Source organism: Rhinoraja longicauda, chromosome 6 (assembly GCF_053455715.1).
Source record: "Rhinoraja longicauda isolate Sanriku21f chromosome 6, sRhiLon1.1, whole genome shotgun sequence".
Lineage (NCBI taxonomy): Eukaryota > Metazoa > Chordata > Chondrichthyes > Rajiformes > Arhynchobatidae > Rhinoraja > Rhinoraja longicauda.
In genome coordinates this window covers 77,795,710-77,809,630 of record NC_135958.1, presented here as the reverse complement: position 1 = coordinate 77,809,630, position 13,921 = coordinate 77,795,710, and the positions used below count along the sequence as shown (strand labels likewise).

Sequence of the window (13,921 nt, the reverse complement as noted above, 5' to 3'; positions counted from 1 at the left end):
AGTATAAACCAGCATCTGTAGTTCCTTCCCACACCACTATCTACCTCATTGGAGACCATCTGACTATCTTTAATCAGACTTTACCTCATGTTAAAGATCCACTCTTTAGCCTGTATCTGTACACTGTGGAGGGCTTGCTGTGATCATGTATAGTCTTCTTTGACTGGATAGTACGCAACAAAAAAGCTTTTTACTGTAATTTGGTACCCATGACAATATACTAAACTCAACCTAACCCAAGCCAACCCAACCCCATCCCGAACCCCAACCCCAACCGAATCCCACCTCAACCCAAGCCAAACCCAAGCCAACCCCCACCCACCCCAACGCCAATCCAAACCAAGCCTAACCCATCCCAACCCAACCCACACCGAACCCACCCTCACCCAACCCCACCCCAAGGTGCACTCACTAGTGAGCGGAGTCGTTCAGCTCAAACTCGTAGCCGCGGGAGGTTGCCAGCCTCACCTGCGGGTCGGCCCAGAGGCAGCGCAGCGCTTGGGCCACGAACGGCAGGAGGGCCGAGTCCTCGTCAATGCATCGCCCGCACGACAGCACCGTCTGCGCATGCACCTGCAAGGCAAGAGGCACCAGTGCATGGTCAGCATGTGTCAGGAACCTGCGCTGGACCAAGGGCCATGGTTCAGTTTGGAGACACAGCGCGGAAATACAGCCTTCGGCCCACCGAGTCCACGCCGACCAGAGATCACCTGCTCCATCAGCCATGGTCACATGGCAGAGTAGAGTCGTTCAACCGGATGGCCGAATTCTGTTCCTGTATCTTGCGGTCCACGTTGTCCCACTTTCTCAACCATTCCCTACACACAAGGGGCAATTTACAGAGGCCAATTAGCCCAAAAAACCCACATTTTTGTGATGTGGGAGGAAAGTGGAGCACCCGGAGAAAACCCACGCTGTCACGGGGGAGAACGTACAAAGTGCAAACAGACAGCACCCGTAGTCAGAGTGGAACACAAGTATCTGGCGCTGTGAGGCAGCAACTCTACCGCTTTTTAACAACCACGCATGCAAACGCACACGCACGCACGCATGCACACACACGCACACCAGGATCAAGGAAAGGAAGAGCCCACAATGGTCCATTGTTGTCTCCACCTTCCTTCTCAACGCGGCCAACAATGGACCATTGTGGGCTCCACCTTTCCCTGATCATCGCAGCCGATGCATACCTTTTACTCATTTGTTCTTTGCACCTCTTCATATCCTTAGTCTCCCTCTCCCCTGACCTTCAGTCTGAAGAAGGGTCCCAACTCGAAACGTCACCCATCCACAGCGACAGGATTTGAGTCTAGGAGCAAGGAGGTCCTACAGCAGCTGTACAGGACCCTGGTGAGACCATACTTGGAATATTGGGTGTGGTTTTGGTCTCCTAATTTGAGGAAGGACATTCTTGCTATTGAGGGAGTGCAGCGTAGGTTCACCAGGTTGATTCCCGGGATGGCAGGACTGACATATGATGAAAGAATGGATCGACCTGGCTTAGATTCACTGGAATTTAGAAGGATGAGAGGGGATCTTATAGAAACATATAAAATTCTTAAGAGGTTGGACAGGCTAGAGGCAGGAAAAATGTTCCCGGTGTTGGGGAGTCCAGAACCAGGGGTCACAGTTTAAGAATAAGGGGTAGGCCATTTAGGACTGAGATCAGGAAAAACCTTTTTCACCCGGAGAGTTGTGAATCTGTGGAATTCTCTGCCACTGAAGGAAGTGGAGGCCAATTCACTGGATGTTTTCAAGAGAGAGTTAGATTCAGCTCTTAAGGCTAACGGAATCAAGGGATATGGGGAATAAGCAGGAACGGGGTACTGATTGTGGATGATCAGCCATGATCACACTGAATGGCAATGCCGGCTCAAAGGGCCGAATGGCCTACGCCTGCACCTATTTTCTATGTGTCTATATGTTTCTCTGGAGATGCTGCCTGTCCTGTTGAGTTACTCCAGCACTTTGCGTCTGTAAACCTGGTGCGATGCTGCCACCTGCTGGCCTGTTGCATTCATACAGTACAAAGAAACACACAAGGTGGGTGCCTCTGTGGAGGGAATGGAGAGGTGATGTTTGGGGTCGGGACCCTTCTTCCGACCGACCCGAAGCATCGCCTATTCACCTCCACCACAGATGCTGCCTTTGGAAGAGGTTTCGCTTCGTTTTAGTTCAGCGAGACGGCCTGGAAACAGGCCATTCAGCCCACGCCGACCAGCAATCACCCCGTATACTAGCTTTATGTCCTCATGTACACTAGCTTTATGTCCATATGTACACTAGCTTTATGTCCTCATGTACACTAGCTTTATGTCCTCATGTACACTAGCTTTATGTCCTACACATCAGGGGGCAATTTGCAGAAGTCGTTTAGTTTATTATTGTCACGTGTACCGAGGTACAGTGAAAAGCTTTTGTTGCGTGCCAACCAGTCAGTGGAATGACTGTACATGATTACAATCAAGCCATTCACAGTGTATTGATAAAGGATATAGGGAATAATGTTCAGTGCAAGATAAAAGTCCAGTCAAGTCCGATTAAAGATAGTTCGAGGTTCTCCGAAAAGTTAGATGGTAGTTCAGCACTGCTCTCTGGTTGTGGTAGGATGGTTCAGTTGCCTGATAACAGCTGGGAAGAAACTGTCCCTGAATCTGGAGCTGTGCGTTTTCACACTTCTGTACCTCTTGCTCGATGGGAGAGGGGAGAAGAGGGAGTGACCGGGGTGAGACTGGTCCTTGATGATGCTGCTGGCCTTGCCGAGGCAGCGCGAGGTGTAGATGGAGTCGATGGAAGGGAGGTTGGTTTGTGCGATGGTCTGGGCTACACACGTCTTTGGGATGTGGGAGGAAAGCTATGGAACTCTCTGCCTCAGAAGGCAGTGGAGGCCAATTCCCTGGATGCTTTCGAGAGAGTTAGATGGAGCTCTTAATGATAGCAGAGTCAAAGGATGTGGGGAGAAGGCAGGAACGGGTACTGATTGTGGATGATCAGCCATGATCACGGTGAATGGTGAATGAATCAGCCTTTCATTGGCTTGAAGGGCCGAATGGCCTCCTCCTGCACCTATTGTCTCCACGCAGACAGTAACTACTTTGGGGTAATTTGGGGTATGGTCTCTATCCTCATCCTCTCCAACACTTTTCTCACAGCTGTGGGAGGTGTTACAGAGAAACATAGAAAACAGGTGCAGGAGGAGGCCATTCGGCCCTTCGAGCCAGCACCGCCATTCAATGTGATCATGGCTGATCTTCCACAATCAGTACCCTATTCCTGCCTTTTCCCCATACCCCTTGATTCCGTTGGCCAAGCCCCTTTACAGAGCTCCTGTGGAATCTGCCTCCACTGCCCTGTCAGCCGCTGTGTCCCAGATCACCACTACTCACCAGAGATGGAACTGGGTGGTCACAGTGGCAGAGTTGCTGCCTTACAGCAAATGCAGCGCCGGAGACCCGGGTTCGATCCCGACTATGGGTGCTGTCTTTACGGAGTTTGCACGTTCTCCCCGTGACCTGCGTGGGTTTTCTCCGAGATCTTCGGTTTCCTCCCACCCTCCAAAGGAGCACAGGTTTGTAGATTCATTGGCTTGGTAAATATAAAAATTGTCCCTAGTGTGTGTAGGATAGTGTTAATGTGCGGGGATCGCTGGTCGGCGCGGACCCGGTGGGCCGAAGGGCCTGTTTCTTTGCTGTGTCTCTAAACTAAAATAAACTAAGACCTCGTTCACCCACCCCATTTCCTGCCCCCCCTCCCCCCCCCCCCCCCCACCCCCACTCACCGTGTTCTTGGGGTTGGCCAGGTTAATACGCAGCGGCAGAGTTTCTGCCGCACAGCGCCAGACCCGCTGGGTTCGATCCTGACTACGGGTGCTGTCTGTACGGAGTTTGCACCTGACCTGCGTGTGTGCTTTCTCTGGGTGTTCTGATTTCCTCCCACACTCCAAAGACGTACTGGTTTGTAGGTTAATTGGCTCGGTGTGTAGGATAGTGCTGGTGGACTGGGGGATAGTGCTGGTGGACTGGGGGATAGTGCTGGTGGACTGGGGGATAGTGCTGGTGGACTGGGGGATAGTGCTGGTGGACTGGGGGATAGTGCTGGTGGACTGGGGGATAGTGCTTGTGGACTGGGGGATAGTGCTGGTGGACTGGGGGATAGTGCTGGTGGACTGGGGGATAGTGCTGGTGGACTGGGGGATAGTGCTGGTGGACTGGGGGATAGTGCTGGTGGACTGGGGGATAGTGCTGGTGGACTGGGGGATCGCTGGTCGGCGCGGACTCAGTGGGACGAAGGTGCCTTGTTTCCGCGCTGTATATCTACCTTTAAATGAAAGGGCTTGATGGCGTGTATGTGGAGAGGGTGTGTCCACTGGTGGGAGAGTCTGGGACCAGAGGGCAAGGTGGGCCGAAGGGCCTGTTTCCACACCGTACCTCTGAAAGTCTGAAGTCTATAATAGTTCCCCGGGTGAGCTGGAAGACAGCGGCCGCCCATTTCCTGCCCCCCCTCCCCCCCCCCCCCACCCCCACTCACCGTGTTCTTGGGGTTGGCCAGGTTAATACGCAGCAGGCCCATCCCTTGGAGCACAAACTTCATGGAGCTGAGCAGGTTGTCCAGCACGGCCGGCTGTAGGAGGAAGTGCACAAAGCCCACGCATCAGCACTGGAGCGAAAGGCAACATCATCAACAGCAAAGTGCCGACACAAAGTGCCGGAGTAACTCAGCGGGTCAGGCAGCATCTCTGGAGAGAAGGAATGGGTGACGTTTCGGGTCGAGACCCTTCTTCAGACTGGGGTGGTGGTGGAGGCAGATACGATATTGGCGTTTAAGAGTGTCTCACATAGGCAGATGGATGTGCAAGGAATGGAGGGATTTGGATCACAAATGGTGGGGAGTTGGTCTTGGCATCATGTTCAGCACAGACAGTGTGGGCCGAAGGGCCTGTTCCCGTGCTGCACCGTTCTATGTTCCCAACTTAAAACCTCTTCAGTCTGAAGAAGGGTCTCGACCCAACAGGTCACCCATCCTTTCTCTCCAGAGATGCTGCCTGACCCGCTGAATTACTCCAGCATTTTGCGTCTACCTTCGATTTGAACCAGCATCTGCAGTTTTTTTTCCTATCCATCAACAACAACAACAACTTGTATTGTGTCAAAGCATTTCTATAGAGTGATACAGTGTGGAAACAGGCCCTTCGGCCCAACCTGCCCACACTGGCCAACATGTCCAAGCTACACTAGTCCCACCTGCCTGCGTTTGGTCCATATCTCTCCAAACCTGTCCTATCCAATGCCTGTCTAACTGTTTCCTAAACGTTGTGATAATCCCAGCCTCAACTACCTCCTCTGGCAGTTTGTTCCATACACCCAACACCCTTTGTGTGGAAAAGTTACCTCTCAGATTCCTATTAAATCTTTCCCCCCCTCACCTTGAACCTATGTCCTCTGGTTCTCGATTCCCCTACTCTAGGTAAAAGACTCTGTCCCGATCTATTCCTCTCATGATTTTATACACCTCTCTCAGATCACCCCTCATAGAAACCCTTCATGTTACATAGAAACATAGAATATAGGTGCAGGGGTAGGCCATTCAGCCCTTCGAGCCAGCACCGCCATCAATGTGATCATGGCTGATCATCCACAATCAGTACCCCGTTCCTGCTTTCTCCCCATATCCCTTGATTCCGTTAGGCCTAAGAGCTAAATCTAACTCTCTCTTGAAAACATCCAGTGAATCGACCCCCACTGCCTCCTGTGGCAGAGAATTCCACAGATTCACAACTCTCTGGGTGAAAACGTTTTTCCTCATCTCAGTCCTAAATGGCCTACCCCTTATTTTTACACTGTGACCCCTGGTTCTGGACTCCCCCAACATCGGGAACATTTTTCCTGCATCTAGCCTGTCCAATTCCTTAAGAATTTTATATGTTTCTATAAGATCTCCTCTCAACCTTCTAAATTCCATTCTAAATGCCGACCAACATGTCCCATCTACACGAGTCCTACCTGCCTGCCCATATCCCTCCAAACCTGTCTATCCATGTATCTGTCTGATTCCTAAACGTTGGGATAGTCCCAGCCTCAACTACCTCCTCCAGCAGCTCGTTCCGTACACCCACCACCCTTTGTGTGAAAAGGTTACCCCTCAGATCCCTATTAAATCTTCCCCCCCCCCCCCCTCCTCACCTTGAACCTATGTCCTCTGGTTCTCGATTCGCCTACTCTAGGTAAAACACTCTGTCCCGATCTATTCCTCTCATGATTTTATACACCTCTCTCAGATCACCCCTCATCCTCCTGCGCTCCAAGGAATAGTCCCAGCCCGCTCAACCTCTCCCTGTAGCTCAGGCCCCTCGAGTCCTGTTGGCATCAGTGTGAATCTTACATGGGTGATCATTGGCGTTCTGTCCCATTGCCATCTCGCAGAGGCAGCGGGCACCAGAGGAACTCGTACAGTAGCCCGTCACATCCGGCTTCACCCCGGAGAAACTGCGGGCGGTGGGGATTAGTGAAATCCCCCCCTAATCCTGGCCTGGCCCTGGGCCGAATGCTGAGTTGGTGAGGCATGGATCAGCTCAGCGTGGCTGCACAAAGGCCGGCTGACAAAGGAGGCACAGAGCTGCTGGTCAAATGGCCCGGCTTCCAAAACCACCCACCCAACAACGTGTTGTAACTGAACATGAAGGAAGGAACTGCAGACGCTGGTTTACACCAAAGATAGACACAAAACGCTGGAGTGATTCAGCGGGTCAGGCAGCATCTCTGGAGAGAAGGAATGGGTGATGTTTTGGGCTGTGTCCCGTCTGAAGAAGGGTCTCGACCCGAAACGTCACCCATTCCTTCTCTCCAGAGATGCTGCCTGTCACGCTGAGTTACTCCAGCGTTTTGTGTCCATCTTCAGTTTAAACCAGCATCTGCAGTTTCATCCGACACATGTAATCAATAATATTTGGTCAGGAGGACAGTAGAACTAGGGTGGGGGAGGGGGTGGAGAGAGAGGGAAAGCAAGGGTTACTTGAAGTTAGAGAAATCAATATTCATACCACTGGGGTGTAAGCTGCCCAAGCGAAATACGAGGTGCTGTTCCTCCAATTTGCGCTGGGCCTCACTCTGACAATGGAGGAGGCCCAGGACAGAAAGGTCAGTGTGGGAATGGGAGGAGGAGGTTCCTCTGATCACAGAGATATCCCAACACACTAGATCCCAAAGAAATCTACTCGCCAACTTCACAATGGGTTAGAAGATCGTCAAATCTGCCCAGATGTTCATACTGGGGCTCTATAAGGCGCTGGTCAGGCCGCATTTGGAGTCTTGTGAGCAGTTTTGGGGCCCCATGTCTGAGGAAGGATGTGCTGGCTCTGGAGAGGGTTCCAGAGGAGGTTTACGAGAATGATCCCAGGAATGATTTGGTTAACATATGATAGGCATTTGACGGCACTGGTTTATAGATTCAGCGTGGAAACAGGCCCTTCGGCCCACCGAGTCTGTACCAACCAGCAATCCCTGCACACTAAAACTATCCTTCACACATTAAGGACTATTTACAATTTTACCGAGCCAATCAACCCTACGCAAGTCTTTGGAGTGTGGGATGAAACCGGAACACCCGGAGAAACCCCACGCAGGTCTCAGGAAGAACGTACAAACTCCGTACAGACTGCACCCGTAGTCAGGATGGAACCCGGGTCTCTGGCGCTGTGAGGCAGCAACTCTACCGCTGCGCCTGTTATAAAGTGCAAATTGACTGCCCCACTTTAGTTTAGACATACAACATGGAAAAAGGACCTTTGGTCCACAGAAGCTTCAGAAATGGCATGTCAAGGGGAGGGAAGGTGTGATAAATGCTTCATCCCTCTCACAGGGAACACACAGCTCTCTGAAGACTTGTTCATCGTTAATTGCTCTGTAGACTGGTACCAGCTGGGCTGGAGTCATAAATAATCCCCGGAATGCCTCGGGAATGCACCAAGGAAAACATGCCCTTCCCAAATGGCTTGTATACACTGGAATTTAGAAGGATGAGAGGGAGTCTTATCGAAACGTATAAGATTAATATGGGGTTGGACACGTTAGAGGCAGGAAACATGTTCCCAATGTTGGGGGAGTCCAGAACCAGGGGCCACAGTTTACGAATAAGGGGTAGGCCATTTAGAATGGAGATGAGGAAAAACTTTTTCAGTCAGAGAGTTGTGAATCTGTGGAATTCTCTGCCTCAGAAGGCAGTGGAGGCCAATTCTCTGAATGCATTCAAGAGAGAATTAGATTGAGCTCTTAAGGATAGCGGAGTCAGGGGGTATGGGGAGAAGGCAGGAACGGGGTACTGATTGAGAATGATCAGCCATGATCACATTGAATGGCGGTGCTGGCTCGAAGGGCCTCCTCCTGCGCCTATTGTCTATTGTCTTTTGACTCCTCACCCTCCATCATTTAAGCTCGCAGTCTGAAACCAGCCTTCCACCGTAATACCACACAGGCGTGCCGGCACGGTGGCGCAGCGGTAGAGTTGCTGCCCTACAGCGCCGGAGACCCGGGTTCCATCCTGACTACGGGTGCTTTTCCGTACGGAGTTCGTACGTTGTCCCCGTGAGTTTTCTCCGAGATCTTCGGTTTCCTCCCACACTCCAAAGACGTGCAGGTGTGCAGGTTTGCAGGTTAATAGGCTTGCTACAAGTGTAAGGTTGTCCCTGGTGTGTGTAGGATAGTGTTAATGTGCAGGGTGATCGCTGGTCAGTGCGGACTCGGTGGGCCGAAGGGCCTGTTTCCAAGCTGTACCTCTAAAACTAAACAAAAACTAAAAACGTTGAATTGAATACACTGAACCCAGCATTGGGTAGCCATGCCTTTAGAAAGTAGGGTTCTGAAGTCTCAAAATGCCCCTCTAAACCAGACCCCCCACCTCATTCACCATTCCCCCCATCATCATCTCCCCATCGCTGGAACGGGGAGTCAAACTTTTATTCCACTGGTGCGGGAATCACAAATTATAACGAGTCATGCTGCCTGACCCACTGAGTCACGCTTTTTATGTCCACGGTTTAAACCAGCACCTGCAGTTCCTTCCCATTGAGAAAAGCTGGAGTAACTCAGCGGGCCAGGCAGCATATAACCATATAACAATTACAGCACGGAAACAGGCCCGTTCGGCCCTACCAGTCCACGCCGACCACTTTCTCTGACCTAGTCTCATCTACCTGCTCTCAGACCATAACCCTCCAATCCCCTCCCATCCATATACCTATCCAATTTACTCTTAAATAATAAAATCGAGCCTGCCTCCACCACTTCCACCGGAAGCCCATTCCATACAGCCACCACCCTCTGAGTAAAGAAGTTACCCCTCGTGTTACCCCTAAACTTTTGTCCCTTAATTCTGAAGTTATGTCCCCTTGTTGGAATCTTCCCCAGCATCTCTGGAGAAAAGGAATAGGTGACGTTTGGGGTCGAGACCCTTCTTCAGACTGAGAGTCAGGGGAGAGGGAAACAAGCGATGTACAGGGTGATGCAGACCGATACAGAACAAATGAATGAAAGATAGGCAAAGAAGTGACGATGATAAGGGAAACGTGCAATTGTTAGCTGTGGCCTCGGTGAAAATGAGTATCGGTAATGGGACTCAACAAGATGACTATAGTGGTACGACTTGGGTGGGGGAGGGATGGGGTGCAAGGGTTACTTGAAGTTAGAGAAGTCAATGTTGATACCGCTGGGGTGTAAGCTGCCCAAGTGAAATATGAGGTGCTGTTCCTCCAATTTGCGCTGGGCCTCACTCTGACAATGGAGGAGGCCCAGGTCAGAAAGGGAATGGGAGGGGTCATTTCTCTGCACAGTAGCAAACAGTCTGGATTAATTCATTACTTGCGAGAACATTCTATTTACGTTGCACTTTATCCAACTAGAGCGTAAACAAGCGAAAGGCCGTGTATTAAAAGGGCAAGGAATGCAGTTGGACAGGTTCCTGTTTTCATAAGTAATCTATCACACTCTGGCTAATGGCTGGTTTAGTTTTTGGGAAGCGGAACTTTTTGTTGTGGTCGGGGGGGGGGGGGGGGGGGGGCAGGGAAACATAGAACGATACAGCACGGGAACAGGCCCTTCGGCCCACACTGTCAGTGCTGAACACGGTGCCAAGACCAACTCCACCATTTGTGATCCATATCCCTCCATTCCTTGCACATCCATGTGCCTATGTGAGACACTCTTACACGCCACTATCGTATCTGCCTCCACCACCACCCCTGGCAGCCTCTTCCAGGTACTGTGCAAAAAAAAACATGCCCCACACATCTCCTTTAAGCTTCGCTCCTCTCACCTTAAAGCTAAGACCTCTATCCTGGCAAAAAGGTTCTGACTGTCTACCCTATCCATGCCTCCAATAATTTTATATGCTGCGAGACGGGTGTGGGCCTATTGGTTCCAAACCTCTCCTGTGGGCCCGGCAACCCTCCCCGAACTGACGACACGTGGACCCTTTGCAATTAAATGGCGATCTCAAAATGGCCATCTTAAAATGGCCACCTCAAAATGGCCATCTCAAAATGGCGACCCTCCCCCAAATGCACAGGCGTGGACCCGTTGGGTTCCCATCGTGACGTCGAACACCGAGGTATTACTGCGCAGGCACGGCTGACGGGCAGGGCAAGTGTGAGCGGTCTATTAAAGTTTTAAAAGTTTATAAACAACCATTTGCACCGCGGGCCAATGGTGAGTAAGGTGGGCCTAAAATTGTCTCGCTATCGTGTACCGTTTTGGTTGTATTTCTGGAACAAATAAATAAATATACAAGACGAGAGTTTTAGTGATATATATATATATATATATATAGATTATCAGGTCTCCCCTCAACCTCCACTGTTCCGGAGAAAACAATCTGTCCGTCCGACATCTCCCTGTAGCCAACACTCCCTAATCCAGTCGGCATTCCGGTAAACCTCCTCTACACCCTCTCCAAAGCCGCCACATCCCTCCTGTAACGCGGTGACCATTTAGGAGGTTTATTATTGTCACGTGTGCCGAGGTACAGTGAAAAGCTTTGTTCTGCATGCTGTCCAAAGATCATAAAATACTATTCGTAAATACAATCAGGCCAAACTCAAATACAATAGACAGAGCAAAGGGGAAGACACTGAGTGCAGAACATAGTACAGAATTCCGAGCGGCACGGTGGCGCAGCGGTAGAGTTGCTGTCTTACAGCGCCAGAGACCCGGGTTCGATCCTTACTACGGGTGCTGTCTGTACGGAGTTGGCACGTTCTCCCCGTGACCTGCGTGGGTTTTCTCCGGGTGCTCCGGTTTCCTCCCACACTCCAAAGACATGCAGGTTTGTGGGTTAATTGGCTTGGTAGAATTGTAAATTGTCCCACGTGTGTGTAGGATAGTGTTAGTGTGCAGGGATCGCTGGTCAGCGCGGACTCGGTGGGCCGAAGGGCCTGTTTCCAAGCCAATTAACCTACAAACCTGTACGCCTGTGGAGTGCGGGAGGAAAGCAAAGCACCCGGAGAGATCGCACGAAGGTCACGGGGAGAACGTACAAACTCCGGGACATACACTTGCGACTGTATCTCTAAACAAAACTAAAGTCATACTAAACCCAAAAGTCTTCACTCATTTATTTTTTACTCGATAATTTCCCAAGCAACCAGATTCTAGATAGTCAAACGAGGGAGATTCAAACTGTAAAGACACGACATTCAAATGTGGGCACAAAATGCTGGAGTGACTCAGCGGGACAGGCAGCATCTCTGGAGAGAAGGAATGGGCGACGTTTCGGGTCGAGACCCTTCTGCAGACTGGACCTGAAACGTCACCCATTCCTTCTCTTCAGAGGTGCTGCCTGAGCCGCTGAGTTACTCCAGCATTTTGTGTCTACCTTCGGTTTAAACCAGCGTCTGCAGTTCCTTCCCGACATTCAAATGTGTGGGATGTTGAAATATCACCGAGATCAATGCGTGTCCCCTTCAGCGATCAAGGGAGGAGACGCTCCCTGTGCTGCAGGACCATCATCCCCCCAAGCCCAAACACTGTTTCACACACGACACCTTGAGAGTTTGTAGTGCAAACAATCTGCATGGGAAAGGCTGTTTTCCTGGCACCTTGCAACATATCAGAGCTGGTTTCTCAGCCTGCCTTTTAGTTTAGTGTAGTTTAGAGATACAGCGCGGAAACAGGCCCTTTCGGCCCACTGGGTCCACACCGCCCAGCGATCCCCGCACACTAACACTATCCTACACCCACTAGGGACAATATTTACATTTACCAAGCCAAGTAACCTACAAACCTGCACGTCTTTGGAGTGTGGGAGGAAACCGAAGATCTCGGTGTAAACCCACGCAGGTCACGGGGAGAACGTACAAACTCCGTACAGACAGCGCCCGTAGTCAGGATCGAACCCGGGTCTCCGGCGCTGCATTCGCTGTAAGGCAGCAACTCTACCGCTGCGCCACCGTGACCATCTGTGTTTAATTCTTGTAGTTAACTTCCCTTACGTGTTTATCCCCACCTCTGCCACCCCACTCCTGGCTAAAGGTGCAGAAATGGCACAGTGGGTAGAGCTGCTACCTCACAGCGCCAGAGACCCTGGATTGATCCCGACCTTGGCTGCTGTCTGTGTGGAGTTTGCATGTTCTCACCGTGACCGCGTAGGTTTCCACCAGGTGCTCCGGCTTCCTCCCACATCCCAAAGACGTTCATAAGTTCAAGGAGCAGAAATAGGCCATTCGGCCCATCAAGTCTACTCCACCATTCAATCATGGCCGATCTATCTCTCCCTCCAAACCCCATTCTCCTGCCTTCTCCCCATAACCCCTGAAACCCATCAATCTCCAGTGCAGGTCTGTAGGTTAATTGGGCCTCTGTAAATTTCCCTTGGTGTGCAGAGAGTGGTTGTGAAAATGGGATAGCATAGAACTAGTGCGTGAATGGGCGATCGATGGTCGGTGTGGACTCATTGGGCTGGAAGACCTGTTTCAACGCTGTTCCTTTCAATGAATCAAATTGGAGAATAAGCGCAAAACTTGGCATGCAGCATTAGGTCAGGCAGTATCTCTGAAGAACATATTCCCCAGAGACGCTGCCTGGCCCGTTGAGTTACTCCAGCACTTTGTCCTTGTTTGCAAACCAGCATCTGCAGTTCCTTGTGTTGCCTGCCGTACACATTTCCCTCATGACCCAATTATTGTGCTTCACAATGAAGAATTAGAGAGGGCTCTCTTAATTGATTAGTACGGGTGTCGAGGGTTATAGGGACTAGGTAGGAGATCAGGGTTGAGAGGGAAAGATAGATCAGCCATGATTGAATGGCAGAGTAGACTCTTTAGACTTAAGAGATACAGCACAAAAACAGGCTCTTTGGCCCCGCGAGTCCATACAGACTAGCGATCACCCCGCACACTAGTACTATCCTACACACAGGGGATCATTTACAACTTACAGAAGCCAATTAACCTACAAACCTGCACGTCTTTGGAGTGTGGGAGCACCCTGAGAAAACCCATGTGGGTCACAGGGAGAACGTACAAACTCCGTACTGACAGCATCCGGGTCTCAATAGGCCAAATAGCCTCATTCTGCTCCTGTGACTAATTGCAGCGAATTGTGGACGCACAAACCAACCTCCCTTCCACCGACTCCATCTACACCTCACGCTGCCTCGGCAAGGCCAGCAGCATCATCAAGGACGAGTCGCACCCCGGCCACTCCCTCTTCTCCCCTCTCCCATCAGGCAAAAGGTATAGAAGTGTTAAAACGCACACCACCAGATTCAGGGACAGTTTCTTCCCAGCTGTTATCAGGCAACTGAACCATCCTACCACAACCAGAGAGCAGTGCTGAACTACTATCTACCTCATTGGTGATCCTCGGACTATCCTTGATCGGACTTTGCTGGCTTTACCTTGCACTGAACGTTATTCCCTTATCATGTATCTGAACAC

General features: G+C 50.9%; 1 protein-coding gene across 1 annotated transcript in view; it reads right to left on the bottom strand.

The window, feature by feature from the left end:
• Nucleotides 1–13,921, bottom strand: part of gnav1 (guanine nucleotide binding protein (G protein) alpha v1) — a 65,253-nt gene that overhangs the window by 45,656 nt on the left and 5,676 nt on the right. Inside the window, exons 3-4 of the mRNA XM_078401396.1 lie at nucleotides 4,528–4,620; nucleotides 413–573 (exon numbers count right to left, since the gene is read on the bottom strand). Coding sequence (XP_078257522.1) covers nucleotides 413–573; nucleotides 4,528–4,620 — 254 coding nt within the window. The remainder of the gene's footprint in view (nucleotides 1–412; nucleotides 574–4,527; nucleotides 4,621–13,921) is intronic.